Source organism: Chironomus tepperi, unplaced genomic scaffold (assembly GCF_022539635.2).
Source record: "Chironomus tepperi strain 1889 unplaced genomic scaffold, CSIRO-AGI_Ctep_v1 contig_247, whole genome shotgun sequence".
NCBI lineage: Eukaryota > Metazoa > Arthropoda > Insecta > Diptera > Chironomidae > Chironomus > Chironomus tepperi.
Genome location: NW_027226369.1, coordinates 138,288 through 158,742, shown reverse-complemented (window position 1 = coordinate 158,742; position 20,455 = coordinate 138,288). Strand labels below are relative to the sequence as shown.

The 20,455-nt window shown below is 31.2% G+C and overlaps 2 protein-coding genes across 2 annotated transcripts; both read right to left on the bottom strand.

Annotated features, from left to right (window-relative positions):
• Positions 1 to 6,143, bottom strand: LOC139091528 (uncharacterized). Its single transcript, XM_070641662.1, has 3 exons — positions 5,924 to 6,143; positions 4,603 to 5,058; positions 1 to 4,544 (listed from the first exon to the last, which is right to left on the bottom strand). The coding sequence occupies exons 1-3, from the start codon at positions 6,015 to 6,017 to the stop codon at positions 49 to 51; spliced, it is 5,046 nt and encodes a 1,681-aa protein (XP_070497763.1). The 5' UTR covers positions 6,018 to 6,143; the 3' UTR covers positions 1 to 48.
• A 480-nt stretch (positions 6,144 to 6,623) lies between these two features.
• Positions 6,624 to 14,271, bottom strand: LOC139091530 (uncharacterized). Its single transcript, XM_070641663.1, has 3 exons — positions 14,149 to 14,271; positions 12,835 to 13,272; positions 6,624 to 11,068 (listed from the first exon to the last, which is right to left on the bottom strand). Exons 1-3 carry the CDS (start codon positions 14,231 to 14,233, stop codon positions 6,627 to 6,629), a joined length of 4,965 nt encoding a protein of 1,654 aa, XP_070497764.1. The 5' UTR covers positions 14,234 to 14,271; the 3' UTR covers positions 6,624 to 6,626.
• Between the last annotated feature and the right edge of the window lie 6,184 nt (positions 14,272 to 20,455).

Here is a 20,455-nt window from a genome sequence, read left to right as displayed (position 1 = left end):
TTGAATAAAGAAACATTTATTTTCATAGAAAAGTTTACAATTTGTACATTACATAGGATTAAGTAATTTACTAAATGATTCAATGCAATTATTAGGATCATTAAAATCTCTGAAAAGCTCAAAAACATTCAAATTTGTAGGTTCAATTTCATGCAACAAGAAACTTTTTAGCAGCTCTTCATTTCCACTAAAGATTCTCTTAAGATACTCGGCAGTTTTCACACATAGGTCGTGATTTCCTTGCACCATTAAGACAGGTAAGAAATCCGTACCAGAGAATATTATTTCTTGCATTTCAGTTTTGTTGAAGTAAGTTTCATATATTTTAGAAATATCATTGAATGAATCGAGGCTTTCGAATGAGAACAGCGAGGTTTGCAGCATGTTCAAAGGTGGAAATACGTAGCAATACTTGAGCTGCTCAAAAGCTTTAAATGGTCTTGAAATGCAATCATTTTGAACGATTTGCCTCATTATTGACTTCTGTTGATCTTGAGTCGTATGATTGATGAAAAAGTTCCACAGTGGTTGAAATGTGTAGCTTCGGAAATTCGCAATTGTTGTCAAAAGTTTTGTATTCAAAAAGAATTCGTAGATTTCTGAACTATTGTAGAGCTTTTCTAGCTTGTTTAATCCAAAATTGAGATTATCGATGCTATATAAAATCGAGGATGTACTGAAAAATTTCATGAGTAGATGCTTCTGTTCCTCAATTGTTAAATTATCTTCAATCATGCTCCAAATTGTTTCATTAAAGATATAACGTACATATCCACTAATTAAATAAACAGGATTTAAAATTATTTCCGAAGTTAAAAGCACCTTAAGCTCAGGTTTTGTTAGATTCATTGCTATAGATTCAAAGACGTGAATTGGATCACTACTTTTGAGCAGTTCATCATCTAAAGTAAACTTTTCATGAAATCCAAATCCCAAATACCGTAAGTCAATTATTTTTATGCTCATGCAGTAAGAACTCCACAATATTATTCCTTTTTGATTCTTGTCACTTATAAAATTTTGATATTGACTGTCACTTAGATATTTCTTTCCAAGGTCATTTATTCCTTTATGATACATAATTTGGTTTTTAGATCCTGGATAATAAACATAATTATAAGTTGCTGTATAAAGAGTTTCGTCGGAATTAACTTGAAGCAGTTCTGTGAGGACTTTGTTATCCTTTGCCCAAAAGTCTAACAATGTAACCTCATTCAGTTCCTTCATGCTGTTAAAATAAAGTCGCTGGTATTTTGTCCTCAAAACTTTTGATATTTGAGCATCAAATGGTTGCGTTTCATTCGCAGCTTGAGTTTCTTGGAAGGATCTGATGAAAATTCTTATTCTGTAGAATGGATAGTGGAATGTCTGGAAAAACAAACGAATCCGCCGTTCTGCTTCCTCATCAGTTGGCTCATCTTCTGCAAAGTAAATGTTCTCGACAAAATATTGAGCTACAAAGAATTCAGCGAAGGTTCTGTGGGCAAATTTGAAGGTTTTCGGTCCATTAATGAACAAAATTCCCATTCTTGATACTTCATCGTTTGTTAATCCTTTTGGCACCTTTTGTCGCATGACTTTGAGCTTCAAAGCATTGAAGTATGCAAACTTGTAGGAATAGTCACCCGATTGCAGTTCATGTCTCATTGCGTACCTTTGATGCAAGTTTTTGATGCTAAATCCGCTAGTCACAAGAGTATTGAGGAATTGCTGAGCAAAAGCGCTGTTTTCCTGCCAAATTTGGACCTTCTTCTCAACGAATTTCCTATAAAGTTCATACAAATTTTCTGTCTCATAAATTTCGACATCACTTGAGACTAGTTCAGCCATCATTCCAAGGAGCAATGGTGTATCAAAGCCTTCTTTTGATTGAGTGGAATTAACTATAGACTGAACTTTTAGAATATAATCCGGAATTTTTAACTCGTCAACTTTGTTAGCAATCAGGAATTGGGTTATAAAATTAATTTGCTCTTCTTTCGTAAATGGAATCAAAGTGTATGTTTTTGTACTGAATTTGTCTCTCAACTTGTCAGTATAAAGTGGTCTTGTGCATATAAATTGAATATTCTCAGTGTTGTCCTTAATTATGCTTAGTATCTTCAATACAGCTTCACTGAATTCCGGTGAAATTTCATCAAATCCATTCCATAATATGATTACATTCCCGGACTTGAAAAGTTCCTCAAACATTTCTTTTTCAAATTTATTTTTATCGTTAAGTCCAAAAATCATTTCAAGCATGTCCTTCACATCGTCAAAAGTCTCAACAGCCTTGTACAATTCTTTATGATCTTTCAAGTCAATGTAAGAAACCCAGCGAGTTGGAAACTTCTTCTTAATTCTCATTGTAAACTGCTCAAACGTCACAGTCTTGCCTGTTCCTGCTTCTGCTGATAAAACAAATATTTTTGTCTCATTTGCAATTTTAAGAACATCTTCAAAGTCAAATTGTAAGGATGTATGAGTCAGTAAAGTTTCAGCTACAGGATATGGATAGAAGTAAATCTTAATTTTGTATCCTTCAATTGGGCATACTGTATAAGTTTCCTTCCTTCTGATTTCATCTAGTTTTTTGATTTGAGTAACTAAACTTTGATTTCTAAATTCTTCATAGTAGCTTTCAAATGTTTTGGTATTTCCAGTAATATTGAGGCAATCACATCTACATGAATCATCATTTCCATTAATAAAATGCATAAAATCATAATAAAGTTCGTGGAGGTTTTCATCAAAAAATCTTCTTTCTACGATGAATTTTGTATCATTTTTGATCATGTTGGATATGATCATTGATTTGTTGTCCAAAACGTCAACAATCTGTTGAGACGTTAGCGAGTCGAAGACCTTTGGATTTGATTCATGTAAAATATTGAACTTCAAACTTTCACTTTGGAATGTCAAGTTTGAAGTTAGGATTTTATCCTGCAATTTCTCCGTTAAGTTTGTCCATGAATGTGTGACTAGCTCATCTAAATAATGGACATGTGGGTCACTAAAATTCAAGACTTCTCCGTGTAACATTTGAGTGATGTGATCAGATGTTAGCATTTGGTATGCTGTAGAATTTTCAGGAAATAAGTTATTAAATTGAATCTGAGTATTCTTGTAGATTATTGACGAATTTGAAACAATTTTCTGTTGTTCAGGTTTAAGTTCCTCAAAGCTATAAGTCGGCGTATAGAAAATGAATCCAATAACAATTGCTGCTATAACTCCAAGCACTGCTAATATTCCACCAATCAATGAAATTTTCTTAAGTTTTGATATTTTCTGATCCTTTTGTTTAAGCTCAATTTCATCTCTATGCTCGATTTCCGGTAGTGCCTTTTCTAATTCTGGAACGACTTTTTTCTCATAAAATTCAAATAATCTGCTGTATGCTTCCTTCCTTCGTTCTAGTATTTCAGGAGAATTTTTATAATAGACTAACATGTGAACTGGACGAACAATCAACTCAGCATGATAAACTTCTACTGGATATGCTTCATACACCATGTCAACAATGTCTTCTCGTTCATCACTTTTCTGACAAATATCTGAAATTTCTTGAAATTCCTTTTCGACCATCAAATCGTCTTCCATGAAAGGTTTTGCTTCATTATCGTATACTAAATTCATTGTAAAATGACAAAGCTCATGAGCAAGATTAGCCAGAGCTTCATGTTCAGTAGTCGAACTCAGCAATTGCTTAGCTCCAACGTAAATTCTACCAGAAACATAGAACAGACCTTGAGTATATGAGTCAACTGTTGGATCAGCCACATTCACTGACTCACGATTAAAGTCGAAAATAATTTTGAAATTTTTTGATGCAGCAACAATCTTGAGAATGATTCTGACTAGTGGTATGGAATCGAGTGACTTGTATGCTCGACTGATAATGTCTTGCTTGTCCTGTCCATCGACTTCGTCATGATAAATAAAGGAATTACCAATAAGAACATTAATGTGCTTTTCAACTATGCCCTCTGAAAACTTATTGTGAATTTCTCGAATTGTTCTTTTCTCATTAACGTCTAGATCAGTTAAATATTCTGCTGGATCTTCATGAGATGCATATCGAAATTTCCTGCTTGTCAGTTCCTTATAAGTATCGTACGATCCATTGAGGATTGCAACTTTTAAAGCTGATTCATTTGCAAAATTGTAAAAATGTTTCAAATTTTTGTGCCGATTCAAAATTTCCTTTAATTTCCGGTTGTCGTTAGCTTTAATAAGATTGTGGACTTCCTCAGTGACATCACAAAAGTCTTTACATTTGCCTGTGCATAAGCTTGCATCAAATGAGTTTGGAAACTTCAGATTCGCTTTCAATAACAGGTACAGAACGTCGAAATGTTGATTTTGATAGGCTAGAGTCTGAGCATTGACTTTATTGTCCAATGAGTTTGTGTTCATTCCATGTTGTAGTAAAATTTCGACAATTTCTGAGTTTCCATGTTCAGCTGCAAGAAGAAGTAGATTGAAATCACGACGATCAGCAAGTAGGTCAAGACTGATTGACTTAACTCCAGGTTGAAATGAAAGTTTGCTGATGAGACCTTAAAAAAAATTAAATGTTTGTAATGATTTTCGGATGTTATTCTTATATTAACTTACCTAAGTGATTATTCTGAACAGATTCAGCAAGAAAATTCGTAATAAATGCATTTAGTTTTTTGACTTCAACAGAACTTAGTTCCTCATTTGATTTGAGTGAGTAAAAATCTTCAATTATAGGAAGTTTCCAGTAAATAACGGATTTATGGTCAACTGCTGATTCAATTACAATTACAGCTGGTTTATTTTGACTAATTTTGTTTAATTTTCTTAAATCTATTAGGCTTGGTTCCAGCAAGTCTGTGATTTGAAATTTTAAAAGCAAAGCTTCCTGCTGTTTGTTTTGAGTATCACTTATATCATATGATTCAATATTTTGCACTATTTCAGCTATATTGATAAAGTCTTTGATTATTATGAAGTTTAATTCATTTTCAAGTGCAGTCAGTTCTATTGCTGTGATTAAATCTTTTGAAGGTTTCTCGAATGTTAATTCTGTTGGCCTTAGCTTCAAGTCTGAAAAGAGAGATGTAGATTATGGTTTAATATAACACTTGGAAGGAAGCTGTCGATTAAGATGGTATTGCATTGGGCATTGGGAAAAGGCAAGTGGAAGTCAGTGATAGTGGCAACTTCAGGAGATATCCATGTGAGGTCATGGATCACATTTGATCTGTACGGCCAGCTAGTAAGTACATACAATACATTATTCAATAATTAATTCAATGTTATTGAATAAGCCCAAAAATCCACTGTCTTTAAGTCCCATAGTAGCTTCATAAGTAAGTTACACGAGCGTAACCTGAGATGATTGTTAGTGACAACTCTTTTCGCTCCCTGAGTAGGATAATAGTTTAATAAATGTAAATGATATAAAACCATGAAAATAACTTAATTAGGTTACGCTCCTGGTAAACAATCTTCAATATGATATTAAAAATAGACAAATGTATTCAATTAGGCACCGGAAAGTTTTATGTGTGAGCTTATTTTTGTTATTTTTAATTTTCAAGGTCATTAACATCTTCTGTTATTTATATACATATGTTTATAAATAAAAAAAGAACTCACATATTTAGCACTTATGTGTCATGATCATTATCATAATATGTATACTTGAATGACTAACTTTTGGGTTATTCCAATAAAAAAATAATTAAAACTTTCAGTGAATTAACGATATTAAAGCTAAATGTTAAAGGTTCTTCAGCTGCCATTGATAACAACTACTTTTAAAATACTATACACTAGGCAAGCAGTAACCAGCTAAAGAATCAGCATCAAATTTCACCTGAAGAATGCCATGAATCAAAATTAATCTACGTATATAGCCAGTAAAGTAAGTAAATAAGTTAAAAATCAATAAGTTCATTCAACTTACCTTCAATTTTATGATGATTTTGATCCCATGCCAAATTATCATTTCGATCAACTAAATTTTGATGTTTTTGGGATATTAAAGAGTCTATGCTCATTTTATTAACTGTATTTTAATTATTTTCATTTGAAAAAATTCAACTAATGCTCTTGTGATGTATTTCCATCAAATACTGACACAACACTGAGTCAACACAGAGATTATGCGTGTTTAAAAAAACAAGTTTTATATTGAAAAGAGTTAAATGTGGTCACTTTGAATATATTTATTTGTAAGCAGACCCACATGTGCCGATATATTTTCTTTGCACACTCATAAACATTAACATATGATGCTGGCGTCATCAATGCAGTCACAATTTAGTTTTTAAAATCTGTATGATGACGTAAATATTTAACTAGTTTCTCACATAAGGCATTTGGTTGCAGGGAGTATGCAGTATGCAAAAATTAACATAATTCGGCTTTTTAATCAACAAATTTAGTTTTATTTAATTAGTTTGGCAAATAAATCCAGACAATTATTACTGTCGTTGAAATCAATAAGAACTTCATAGACATTAAATTTTGTTGGATCATATGTCTATAGAAAGTATTTGTTCAAAATTACCTCATCACCAATGAATAGATTGCGCTAATTTTCGTCAGAGTATCCTCTAGTCTTGTCGTAAACTCGGCGAAGAAAACTCGAGTTTAATACTTTAATTTTAGATAGTCAGCGTTGTATTTGAACCACGTAATGTTGAAAATGTTTCAAGACAACTGTAAGGATCATTAAAACCATTCAAAAGATCAAAGACATTCATATTTGTTGGTTCGATCTCTCGCAACAAAAATTTTTGTAAATCATCTTCGTTACCACTAAATAGTTCCTTCAAATAATCAACAAATCTCTCACAAAGTAGCTGATAGCCTTCAACTATAAAAATTGGAAGAAATTCCGTTGAACTTGATGCGATTATTTGCTGCATTTCTGTTTTGTTGAAGTAAGTGTCATAAATGTTTGAAATTCTATTGAATGAATCAAGATTGTCATATGAGAATAAAGATGTTTGCAGCATGTTGAGTGCTGGAAATACATAGCAATGCTTTACTTGATAAATATCACCATAAGGTATTGCAAAACATTCATTTTGGTTTGTTTGTTTAAGCATTGACTTCTGTTGGTCCAAATTTGTGTGATTGATGAAAAAGTTCCATAAAGGTTGAAAATTATGTTTGCGGAAGTTTGCAGCTTTGATTAAAATCGATGAATTTGAAAATATTTCAATAATTTCACTGTTTGAGAATAATTTTGGTAGCTTTTCTAGTCCAAATTGTAAATTTCTTTCATCTAAGAAGATTGTCGTGGTGTTGAAGAATTTTTGTAGCATTTCCTTTTGTTCAGTTTCATTTAAATTTTCCTCAACAATTTTCCACATTTGTTCATTGAATATGTTATTAATATGTTTGGTATAAATAGGATTTAATATTATTTCTGATGTCAAAAGTCTTTTAAGTTCAGGTTTTGTTAAATTCCTTGTGATTTCTTCAAAAACAAAAAACGGATCGTCATTTTGAATAAGCTCCTCATTTAATGTGAACTTCTCATGGAAAATTCTACCAGGTTTAATGATCTCTCGATTTTTTCGGCTAATGCAATAGAAGCTGAATAGAATTATTCCTTTTTGATTTTTACTATCTATTAATTTTTGGTATTCGATGTCAGTCAAGTGTTCCTTGCCATAATTGTTCAAACCAAGATTAGATGAAATATTCTCATTTGAACTTGCATGACTGTCATAATTAAATATTGCAGAGTAAAGTGTCTCATCAGCATCAATTTGAAGCAGTTCAGTCAAAACTTTGTGATCTTTGGTGAAGAAGTCTAAAAGTGACAGTACCTTGCTATCTCTCAGTGAATTAATATAAAGCTTTTGGAACCGTGTTCTAATAATCTTTGAAACTTTTGAATCAAACATTTTTGTCATATTTCCAGCTTTAGTGAGAAGAAAAGACATAATAAAATTCCTAACTTTAATGAACGGTGGAGTTAAAATTTGATAGAATGTTCGAATTCTATTTTCAACTTCCGCACCTGTTGGCTCATCTTCAGCCATGTAAATGTTCTCGATAAAATATTGTGCAATGAAAAATTCAGCAAAGGTTCTGTGAGCAAATCTGATAGATATAGGTCCATTGATGTACAAAATACCCATTCTAGAAATTTCATCATTTGACAAGATTTCTGGAACTTTTTGTCGCATGATTTTCAACTTTAGAGCATTGTAGTATGCAAAATTTTTGAGATAAGCACCTGTCTGAAGTTCAGTCTTTAAAGCATACTGTTGATGTAAATTTTTAATGCTAAATCCGCTAATCAGAATATTATTAACGAACTGCTTAGCAAATGCACTTTTTTCTTGCCAAATTTGGATTTTCTTTTCAACGAATTTTCTGTATAATTCGTACACATTTTCAGTTTTATAAATTTTGACATCATTTGAGACTAACTCTGAGATCATACAAAGCAATAATGGAGTATCAAATTCATCAGATTGAGTAGCATTGAGGATTTTCCTAACTTTTGTGATGTAATGCGGAATTTTGATATTTTTAATATTTTGTGAAATTAAAAATTTTTCTATAAAGTTTTTCTGTTCTTCTATCGTAAAAGGAACTAGAGTATAAATTTCAGTCATGAATGCATCTCGTAGTAAGTCCTTATATAATGGTCTCGTGCATATGAATTGAATATTTCCAGTCTTGTTCTCAATTATGCTTAATATCTTCAATACAGCCTCACTGAATCCTGGTGAAATTTCATCGAATCCATTCCATAAAAAAATTGCATTCCCTGATTTAAAAAGTTCCTCAAAAGCCTCTTTCTCAAATTTATTTGCGTCACTGAGTCCAAAAATCTTTTCAAACATTTCCATCACATCATTTAGAGTCTCAATAGCCTTATACAATTCTTTGTGATCTTTCAAGTCAATGAAAGAAACCCAGTGAGACGGAAATTTATATTTGATTCTCATTGTGAGCTGGACAAATGTTTCTGTCTTGCCTGTTCCTGCTTCTGCTGATAGAATGAATATTTTTGTCTCATTGGCAATTTTAAGGACACCATCCAGATTGAAAAATAAGGATTTATGTGATAATAGTTTTTCTGTGTCTATGTTTCTGTAGAATTCGACTGGAGCAATGTTATGTGGTTTTAGATATTCATTTTCTTCAATTTCTTTAACTTGTATCATTAAACTTTGATTTCTGAATTTTTCATAAAACTCCTCAAATCTTCTATTATTATCAGTATAGTTGTGATTAAATAAGTGATAAACTGCAAATATATTTTCATCCGTAATTATTCTGTCAACAATAAACTTCGTCTCATTTTTAATCATATTTGATACATTTAATGCTTTTCCATCCAAGACATCCATAATTTGCTGAGAAGTTAGTGAATCAAATGATTTAGGGACAACTTCGTACAATTTTTCGAATTTTACACGTTCATTTTGGAATGTAAAATTTGAATTTAAAATTTTTTCTTTTAGTTCTTTTGTCAAGTTCCTCCAATCATGCTCAACAAAATCATCCAAATATTTTTTATGAGGATCACTTATGTTTAAAGGAAATGTTTTAAGCATTTGCGATATGTGATCTGACTCTAATTTTTCATAGACGTTAGAATTTCGAGGAAATAAATCAACAAATTTAAGGCTTACATTTTTGTAGATAATTGGACACATTTCGACGACTTTCTGATCATGAATTGATAGCTCTTTGAACTTATAAACTGGTTTGTATAACTTAATTCCAATCGCAATTGCAGCTATGATACCAATGACTGAAAACATTCCACCAATTATTGCTCGCTTCCTCAACTTCGAAATTTTTTTATCCTTCTTTTTAATAACTTTTTCATCTCTATGTTCGATTTCCGGCAATGATTTTTCTAATTCTGGAACGACCTTCTTCTCATAAAATTCAAATAATCTGCTGTATGTTTCCTTTCTTCGTTCTAATATTTCAGGAGAATTTTTATAGTAAACTAACATGTGAACAGGACGAACTATTAACTCAGCGTGATAAACTTCTTCTGGATATGCTTCATACACCATGTCAACAATGTCTTCTCGTTCATCACTTTTCTCACAAATATCTGAAATTTCTTGAAAATTCTTCATAACTTTCTTATCATTAGCTTTGTAAGGTTTTGCAGCATTATTGTAGACTAAATTCATTGTAAAGTGACAAAGCTCATGAGCTAGATTAGCCAATGCTTCATGTTCAGTAGTCAAATTGAGCAATTGTTTAGCTCCAATATAAATTCTACCTGATACATAGAATAGACCTTGAGTACATGATTCAACTGTTGGATCAGCTACATTCACTGACTCGCGATTGAAGTCGAAAATAATTTTGAAATTTTTAGATGCTGCAACAATCTTGAGAATGATTCTGACGAGTGGTATGGAATCAAGAGACTTGTATGCTCGAATAATTATGTTTTGCTTGTTCTGGCCATCTACGTCATCATGATAAATGAAGGAATTACCAATAAGAACATTAATGTGCTTGTCAACAATGCCCTCTGAAAAGTTGTTATGAATTTCTCGAACTATTCTTTTATCTCTAACGTCTAGATCATGTAGATATTCAGCTGGATCTTCATGAGATGCATATCGAAATTTCCTGCCAGTCAGTTCCTTATAAGTATCATAAGACCTTTTAAGAATCGCAACTTTTAAAGCTGATTCATTTGCAAAATTGTAAAAATGTTTGAGATTTTTGTGCCGATTTAAAATTTCCTTTAATTTTCGATTGTCATTAGCTTTAATAAGACTGTGGACTTCCTCAGTAACATCACAAAATTCTTCGCATTTTCCAGTGCACAAGCTGGCATCAAATGAGTCTGGAAACTTCAGATTTGCTTGCAATAACAGGTGCAGAACGTCAAAATGTTGATTTTGATAGGCTAGAGTTTGAGCATTGATTTTATTGTCTGATGAACTTGTGTTCATGCCTTGCTTAAGTAAAATTTCGACAATTTCTGTGTTTCCATGCTCAGCTGCAAGGAGAAGCAAGTTGAAGTCACGGATATCAGCTAGGAGATTGATGCTTATTGAATTCATTCCAGGATGAAATGATAGCTTCTTTATGAGTCCTGGAAAAAGTAAATACAATTAGTGCAAAAGTAGTTTATAAAATAATGTAGAAAATGCAAAAAATAAAGTTTCAATTTAAAAAACTGAGGACAAAGACAGGATTCGAAATATAAATTAATATAAAATGCAGTTGAAATAAAAGCTTGAAAATGTTTTCATTTTCAGTCTGTGTGATGTCTGCTTTAAGTGTCCATAATTTCCTTAATTGTCATTGTTCCAGAATCATGATTGCGTTGAAAATCCAAGAAATTCTCTCATGGATGATCGGTGTGACTATTAAATGAATTATGCATTCAATTATGAAAAATAATGTATAATAATTATAAAGATAAGCTTATTATGATCATTATGCGCTTTAGAACCAATTAACTCGATTTCACAGCATACTTGATGGTTAATATCCTCAACTGAACTCAAATTCATTAAGCTTAGTACTCGTAACGTCAATTAGCCTATATCCATGATTCAATGACCAATGTTCTGGCTTGCATGCGTGAACTGACGACTGTATGAAGCTTTAAAGATCTTAAAATAACCTGACTGTCACTGCTCACTTAACATCACGAAGAACTGAAATAACTTGTACAGTATTTTTACGCCTGAACTGCGTTTATTAATAATTTTGTCTCATTAACTTGTCAACATCCTATTTCGTCCAAAAATGCTTGATGTGTCCACAATTACATTCTCGCTGTAATTATTTCTTACTTTGAGATTCACAAATGAAAATTTCTGTAACTTACGATTAACATTTGACGACGAATTATTTCTTGTGGCTAGTGATGTACTGATCATCAATTTCCTTTGTGCCGTCCTCATCCTTAGTTTATTTTCAGCATTAAAATCACAAAAAACAGCAATGAACTTCCTCCCGTAAAATATTTCCTGATTTGTTTACATTTTTTTCTGCAAGGACGCGTTCAGTTCGATTTCTCAAATTGAACTTTCATAGTTTAAGCCCCTTTGTAAACAAACTTTACAAATAAATTTAAATTTACTTAAAAGTGCCAATTATTAAAATTTTAGCTGGAAAATCTGCTGCTAACTGTTGACGACTATCTCAGCGACTTTGTGACGACAATTTAGCATCTGTAACACGTAAAATTTGTGACATAAACTAAAGACTTCATAATATTTTTGGAATAATTTTCAGCGACTTAAATCATCCAGAAGAAAATATATTTGATGACTTTTATGTTCTATGCAGCTTGGTTATCGACTTCTGTTGGCTTTTAAGCCCACTGGTGACAACAATCAGTTCCTGTTGATATTTCTTATGAACTTAAGATGAGTATTAGTGTCTGAATTTTTCAAATTAATTATTTTGAACGATCTGATTGTTCAATGTGATTTGTTGCTGTTATTGTGAACTGTTACACTCACTTTCAGAGTTTCATATTGTGTCTGATTCCTATTTTTGCATTCGTTGACTAATTCGATGCTTGGTAATGACACAATTTGTATTATTTTATGAGAATGAGCTTCTCAAAATGAATCTAATGATATGAGCTCTTTTTTAATGCACATCAAGATGTGATGCTTTTTTGCATGCTAGATTGCTATGTAAATTTGGTGCTCAACAATATCCAACTTGTGGAAGTTTTTGTAGCAATCAATTCACTTCTTATTGACCCGATTCTGGATATCCCTTTTGCTTATTAGTATTTTCCTTATGAGCCAGTAAGTATTAGTAACAGAATGAGTAAACAAGGTGAAAGAAAGGAGCTTAAGTTAAACAAATTGCTATAATAGATGCTTTACTTACCTAAATGGTTAATAATAAGTGAATTACACAAGAAATTTGAAATAAATCCATTTAATTTTCGTATCTCGTCATGATGAACATTATCGTTGAATTTCAGAGTTAAAAATTCATCAATATCTTTTGACTTCCAATAAATTCTTGACATTCCCTTATTTATTGACTCAATTTCGATTACTGCTGATCTATTTTTGCATTTCATGCTTAGTATTTGAAGGCATTTGGAATTTAAATTAATTAAATTATCGCTAACTTTAATTTTTCTGTTCAAAACTACTTCTTGACTTTGTTGAGAATCTTCAATGTTAATTGAATTAATTTTGCTAATGATGTCATCTTCATTTTCGCAATATTTAAAATTAGGAAATTCCGAACTTAATTTTGATTCAAGTTCATTTAGATTTGGTGATCGCTCATTCAATGTGGCAAATGATGTCAGATCTATTAAAAAGAAACATAAAATGAAATTAAATTAGTTATCAATCTGTAAACTGTCTCGAAACTTCAAAAGTTTGAAAAATTTTGGAAGCATTCACTTATTATGTAACATGAAGAAATGACATCTTTGTCTCAATTGTCAAATTTCATTGTTCAAATTGTGACAATATTTCTCGATGTCTCGGTTTCGATGAATTATTGAGACCGAGACCTAGACCGACCTTAGTGGACAAAAGTACGTTATAACAAGTTGATTTCAAGGTCCAACTTTTATGTCCACTCGAGCAATTCTCGAGGCAATAGAATTCTTCAAATTTCCAGTCTGTGTAGACTTGACCTCGATCTCAAAAACCTGTTACGTAATAACTGAATGGCCCCTAACGTTCCAATATTTAAATTTTTGTAAGAATCTGCAATTTTTACGACCTTGAAGACCATCAATTTTATTTTATGTTATTTTGTATCATCATCAACGTCATATTGTCTTATGAAACATGAACTGCTTATTAATGAGTTTGATATGCATAGAAAATATGTGAATTTAAAAAAAAAATACATTTATATGCAACACAGTGGCTTATACAAGTGCAAGGTTAAATTTATTATTTATTAATGCGATATTTTTAGAATTTGTTTGAAACAAGGGTCAGATTATATATGCACAAGCAAATTTGAAGGATTCGCTAATCTACTTTTATAATAACAAATGGAACCCGCCTTAATTAGGCAGTCATATTTACGTCAAATTTAGGATGCTTCCTTTGATAAAAGAGGTTTATAAGAGCCTTCTTCATGTTTGTCGTACGGAACATGAGTGATACAAAAATCGAAAGTCATGAACAGTCAACCAAAATCCAATCCAATACAAATTATATTCACCTAAACATTCTTGATTGTTAACATTTCTACATCCACTGTCTGTAGATTGCACTTTATTTTTAAAATTTTGAAAATCAATTTTCATTTCTTTTGCAGTAACTGATGTTCACTCAATGAGATTTGACACATTAATGGTACCCAAATATACATTACTTTATAGAACTTTGTGTTATTAAATGGCATTAAGCATGTTAATATAATTAGAAGTGTGAGTTGACGTCTTCACATCATTCTTACGTACTTGATTTGTTACTCATATTTGTTTGCTTACATTTAAAATTTGCAATATTGGTGCGTAAATAGGGGGAATCTTGTGAAAATTGTGTACAGTTTTCGATTTTGGTCATGGTTTACCGTCATGGAAGTGCTGTCAAGGATGTACAGTTGCCGACCTCTGGATAACGAGCCTGAATAGAATTGTATTCAGGTAGATTTGATAGTCTAGTCATCGTCATGATGTTTACGAGACTAATTTCAATTAAAAGTGCTCAAATTATTTGACATTTAAAATACTTTTTGATATCCTTTGACACAAACTCATCACAAATCATCTCCAAAAAGCCCTTCCTAAAATATTCATAATTTTTCCACAAGATCTTCTTTCCAAATACCAATTAATTATTACTTAAGCTTAATTTACACAACATCTCGTCTGAAAAGTTTCAAGATTTTAATTTTCAAGAAGTTTTCATCAAAATCCACTAAGCATCACAATGAAATTGAGATATATGCTCATCATTTTTACCAACTCATGCTCTCTTGTTTGTATTAATATCATCTTAATTAATCAAAGAAAATATAACAACATCATGCAGACTTAAAGCAATAATCAACATATGATGAGAGCTTTCATATCATCCATAATCCTTTCGTGTATGTAGATCCATGGCATTAGCATTAATAGCAGTAGCGGTAGTAACATGTCGCGCTTAATTCCTTCCAACTAATGGAGCAATTTTCTTATCATCATGTTTCTTACTTCCTTTATAATGCTTTCAATATGAACTTTTGGAGAAAAATGAGACACATATGCAGCTTGAAGCGTAAATGGATGGGGAAATTCTGGAAGTGAATGGATGGAGTTGGAATTAAGAATATTTTTGAGAAGCTTATTAAGGATTGCTAAGCTGCGCAATGATATTAGTTGATTTTTGATAAAAAAAATAATAAACCTATTTTTAACATTTAAAAAATTTAAATTTTAAAGAACTGGAAAAATTTCCAATCTAGATTTGCAAGAATTTAAAAAAAACTAAAAACTAAAACTAAAACTAAAAAAAAAATTTAATAGTTTTTAAAATCTTAGAAATTTAAAATATTTTTAAAAAAACTCAAAATTATGAAAATTTAAGAAATTTTAAAATTATGAAAAAATAAAACCTTTAAAAATTAAAATTTTGAAAAATAATACAAATTGTTAACATATAAATTTTTTTAATGGTAAAATATTAGAAAATTTTAAAAAATTTTTTAAAAATTATAAAAAAATTTAAAATTCTTAAACCTTGCGAAATTTAAAATTTTTAGAATTATAAAAATTTAATTTTTTTAAAATTTCATAAATTTAAAAATTTTAAAAAGTTAGATTTTTAGAAATTATAATAAAAATTTTTAAAATTTTTTAAATGAAATCATAATTTTTTTTAATAATAATTTTTTTTTGAAATATAAAACATTTTTAAAAATTTTAATATTATAGAAATTTAAAAAATTTGAGTTTTAAATTTTAAAAAATTATTATTTAAAAAATTTAATTTTTTAAAAATTCCAAAATCACATATTATTTCTAAAAAGAATTTAAAAAAATATAAATAAAAATCATTAATTTAAATTCCACATAAAAATTCTCCCTAACAATAACTGAAAAGCGTAAAAAATCTCTTCCGTAATTCCACCCATATTCAGTTAAAAAATAAAATAATTTCCAACAAAAATGTTTTAATCTTCATTTTTTACGTTACACTGCATATGCAATATGAGTATCATCACGATAATAATAAGCAGAATATACATAAATTCACAATTCCTCATAAATTATGTCACGTTTGCGAATTAAAATTCTTTCACATGCTACTGCTTTTGCCTTAAATATTTTCCATCCTACATACCCGTGAAGTAAGGAAAAGAAAAGAAACACAAAAAAAGTGTCGAAAAGCAATAGAAAACGTGACAGCGTAAATGTTTTTTTTTTTTTTTTTTTTTTTTTGTTATAAGACTCATAATGCATAATTTATGAAAATATTCTCACCTTCTAACGAGTAGGAGAGTGAAATCCTATGTGTGTATATCTGTGCCTTCTTTTATATAAAGTGAAAATTTGTGTTCATGATGAAAAAAAAACTCTAAGCGACTCTTAACTCACTCGCGATGATGTTGTTGTTCTATGCAGAAGAATTAAGTGAAAAAGAATATTTTTGTGGAAAATTAAATTTAAGGAGATTTTATGAAGAAGGTTGTAAGATTAAGTCTTTAAAGAATGAGAAGAAATGTTGAAAAAGAAGATTCTTAATTTCAATTTTCAAGCATCTGGTTGAAGTTTTTAGGGAAGAATTTATATAGAAAATTTGAAGAAATTATTAGAATAAGTCGCCAGCATTGGAGGTGCAAATATTTGGGTACTGATACTGAAAACAATACTGACCATATTGTGAGTTTTTATGGAACAGCAACTGAACCTGTTAGCATCTTAATAAAATCTCAAACTACCACTCCATCCCCTTCCGTTCAAGAGTTACGTAACAAATTAATGAATCCGTATGGATTTTCAAAAATGTTTGGCAGATTGGGTTTGGGATTTTGAAATTTTACCATTCTTCTATTGGGTACCTTAGGTTACAACAAAATGCTTTTAAACTCTTTAAATTAAATTGAAATTGTTTCTTCATTCTCATGTCTCTTATCATCGATTCCTACCATCCATGGGCGATCTAAGAGACCTGTGTTTCTGTCCTAAAACTGATACTTGTTCTGGTATTCTTTTTAAGAAGTGCATGAGTAAACCATGGCATTGAAACTCTTCATTCGCTTTCATCCGGTCCATACAATCTTTCATCCGGTAAAACTTTTGTATGGAGATAAAGAATCCTTTCATTCGGATGAAACGTGTGTCAATGCCTTGGTCTAAACTAATTGCGCTTGCTCATCTGAATCTTCTTGTTGATGTCTGTTCTATTGATGACCTGTTAATTGCACAAGTTTCTCGCTTGAAGGCTAATATTCCTAATTTCCAGTCTACCAATTGCTGAAAAACCGTATTTAGCAGCTATTACATTCGTCTATTATTTAAGAGTTTGGTAATTTCTGAACATAAAATCCGACCTATGGATCTCAACTGATCTGTACGGCCAGCGAAGTATGTATATAAATAATTATGGAAATTTTCAATTCTTTCAACACATTTTTCACTTTAAAAATTCATCTGCAGATCAACAAAATCAACAAATTTTCATCAATTTCAATTCAGTTTAAATCAAGTTTCCTAAAATTCAATCGCAAACATTCAACAATGTCACTTAAAAAATCAATTAAACAACAAAAATTTCATTTAAAAAAAAACTCAATCCATCCACAAAACTTTTGTGTTAATATTTTGTGTTCCCAACTTCCTTCTCATCCCTACCGAAAATATTTATTTTTCGCACTTTATTTTTCTGTTGAACTTTGGTTTGGCAATTTGAAGCAAACAATTTTTTTTTATTATTCATTGTATAAACATTTTTTTCATGTAGCAAATGCGGGTGTATCAAACTTTTTTTTAAAGCATCCAACAAAACTGGCAGCATTTAATGTTGAAAAAGTTATTTTTTTTTGCGTGCAAGTTTTTTCTTGTTGTTGTTGTTTAGCTCGACTGCTGCATGCTCAGCAGCTCAAAAAAAAAAGTTTTTCTGCCTCAATACTCTAACTGAATCACGGTAAATTGTCGCTTAATGAAATACAAACATTTCTTCAACATTTTTTTTATATAATAAAGAATTTTTTTTTGTTATATGTTGTTAGTTGGGGTTGGTGATACATTGTATGAAGTTTGGTTAGCAAGGGATTGGAATCACTTTTATATACACAATGTTTGTAAAGTTCAACTGAATCCATTACGATTAAAATCCTATTGTACCATCACTTTACTGGAAACTATTACTTGGCAGACTTTGTAGATGGCTAAAGTCACGTGGACGGTCAAAGAACTCATGGAAAGAAGCTGTAGATCGAGATAGTATTGCATTTGGAATAGGAAATTGGCAAATGAAAGCCAGCGATAGAGCTGGTTTTAAGTGACATCTGAGGAAGGTCATGGATCACAATTGATCTGTACGGCAAGTGAAGTAAGAAAGTATTACTAGGTAGGGTATCCTGAAGTCTTGGGTTCGACAAATTCTCAAGAACTCGAGAAAATGAGATTGCAAGATAATTTCCCCAAGTCTCGGTCTCAAATCTTGAGACTGAAACCAGGAAATCTTGCAATCTTGCAGCTGTAATATTGGTAATGTAGCCAAAATTAATGCTCAGTCGTCTTTCATTCAAATTCATCGAGTTTGGATGTGGAATATTATGGCTGAGTTTCACTACTCGCATAGGATGATTATATTGCCGAAAGCAACGCTATGGAACGTCCAAGGAACGTCATGTGCTAAATGAAGCTTCAAAGAGAAGCATTAAGCGAGTTTGAATACCGAAAAGGTCTGAGATAAGGAGATGAACTATCACCTAAGCTCTTTAACGTCCCATTTAAAGAAATATTCAGGAATGCTGATCTGGTATTTTAAAATTCTAGAGTTCTAGATGCGCAGGCCTGTAGTATTCGGCAGTTTCTTATAGTTCGTCCAAGTCTGACCCTCATCAGCAAAGAGAACGCTTTAAGGTACCGTATTTCTGAACAATGAAAGCATGCTCATTGCCTGCTTTGGCGACCGCCTTTTTTTGATCTGCAGATCTACAGTTATGGATGAACCCTTCAAAATTCACTTTTTCAAAAAAATTTACACAAATTATTACCCTTCATGTGCCTCCTCATCCTGCCTTCCAACAAAAAAATTATAAAAAATAAAGCAACAAAATTAAAAATAAAAAATAATTTTTGCTGTGCAGAGGAAATTATATTATATTGTTGACAAAACTGCCGAGGAGGAGACATCGACTGAGTAAAAATTCCTCATTTTTGGTTCCTTCCTCGACAGAAGAGGAGGAAGAGAAACAAAAAACAAACTTTTTATCCATCCATGTTGCTTGGCTAAAAATTTCATTTTTATATTCAGCAAAAATAAACCTGAACTGAGGATATAAAGTTTGATGTTGCGGTGAAAATAAGCATGGAAAACTTTAATGGGATTTGTGTCTCATCCTCCATTCCTGACAATTTTTTATGTTGGATCTTGTTAAGGTGTGTATCTGTGAGTGTTTAAGGTTAAAATAAAAAAAGATAAAGTCATAATTCCTATTGACAATTAAAAGCGAGACAGCATGAAAAAGTTTTCAATTCTTCTTCTTTTTTTGGATGTGCTCCCTACAGAAATTAAAATCTAGCAACTTTAGTGGCTTTTCTCACACAAAACTTTTTATTTTTTTATTTTTTTGATGAAAAATCGGAGAGGAAATGAGGGAGAAAAAGTGAGTTTTGGGGTTTATTAAGCTTTGACAATTTTTCTGTGGTATTTTTTTAGGATGACATGCTGTGCTTGCTTTATTTTATAGAAGCTTTTTTAATAAACTGAAAAATAATGGAGTTAAGGAAGGATTTGGGGAAATTATTTGGTACATAAATCCAGTGTTGTTGATTGAGAAGTGTAGGCAAACTTATATTGCAATTTTGATGCCATAAACCCCTAGACTAGCTGTGAGCAACCTTTTACTTTACACGGCAAACCTTGGTGGTAAGCCTTGATCGAAGCCACACACAAGCAAATCATGGCATATCCAAAAAAATTGACGGCACACAGGTTGCACACCACTGTCATAGACTTTCAAAAGTTGATTTTTAGAGGATATTGCTTATCTTTTTTGAATTATACTTTCAACGGAAAAATTTTGAGATCAACGATCAAACTTAAATATTGTACTTACTTAGCTGGCCGTACAGATCAATTATGATCCATGATCTACGTCATATGGCGCCTAAAGCTGGCTATATCGCTGGTTTCCGTCTGTCAATCCCAAAATACTGTCTACTATCGTACAGCTTTCTGTAACCGAAGAAACGATTAGAGTTTCAAGCTTTAGAAAGTTTTTAAAAATCGACAGAAATTGGAGAAAAGTTTTTGGAATTCGAGAAAGACAAAGAAAGTTACGTAGAGGAATGGGGACAAGTAAGTCAAAA

Excerpts from the sequence above, each read along its gene's own strand:
- LOC139091528 (XM_070641662.1), bottom strand. The coding sequence starts at position 6,017 with ATGAGCATAGACTCTTTAATATCCCAAAAACATCAAAATTTAGTTGAT. Across the intron at positions 5,059-5,923 it reads AAATCATCATAAAATTGAAG|ACTTGAAGCTAAGGCCAACA; the intron begins GTAAGTTGAATG and ends CTCTCTTTTCAG. Across the intron at positions 4,545-4,602 it reads TGTTCAGAATAATCACTTAG|GTCTCATCAGCAAACTTTCA; the intron begins GTAAGTTAATAT and ends ATTTTTTTTAAG.
- LOC139091530 (XM_070641663.1), bottom strand. The coding sequence starts at position 14,233 with ATGAAAATTGATTTTCAAAATTTTAAAAATAAAGTGCAATCTACAGAC. Across the intron at positions 13,273-14,148 it reads TAACAATCAAGAATGTTTAG|ATCTGACATCATTTGCCACA; the intron begins GTGAATATAATT and ends TCTTTTTAATAG. Across the intron at positions 11,069-12,834 it reads ACTTATTATTAACCATTTAG|GACTCATAAAGAAGCTATCA; the intron begins GTAAGTAAAGCA and ends TACTTTTTCCAG.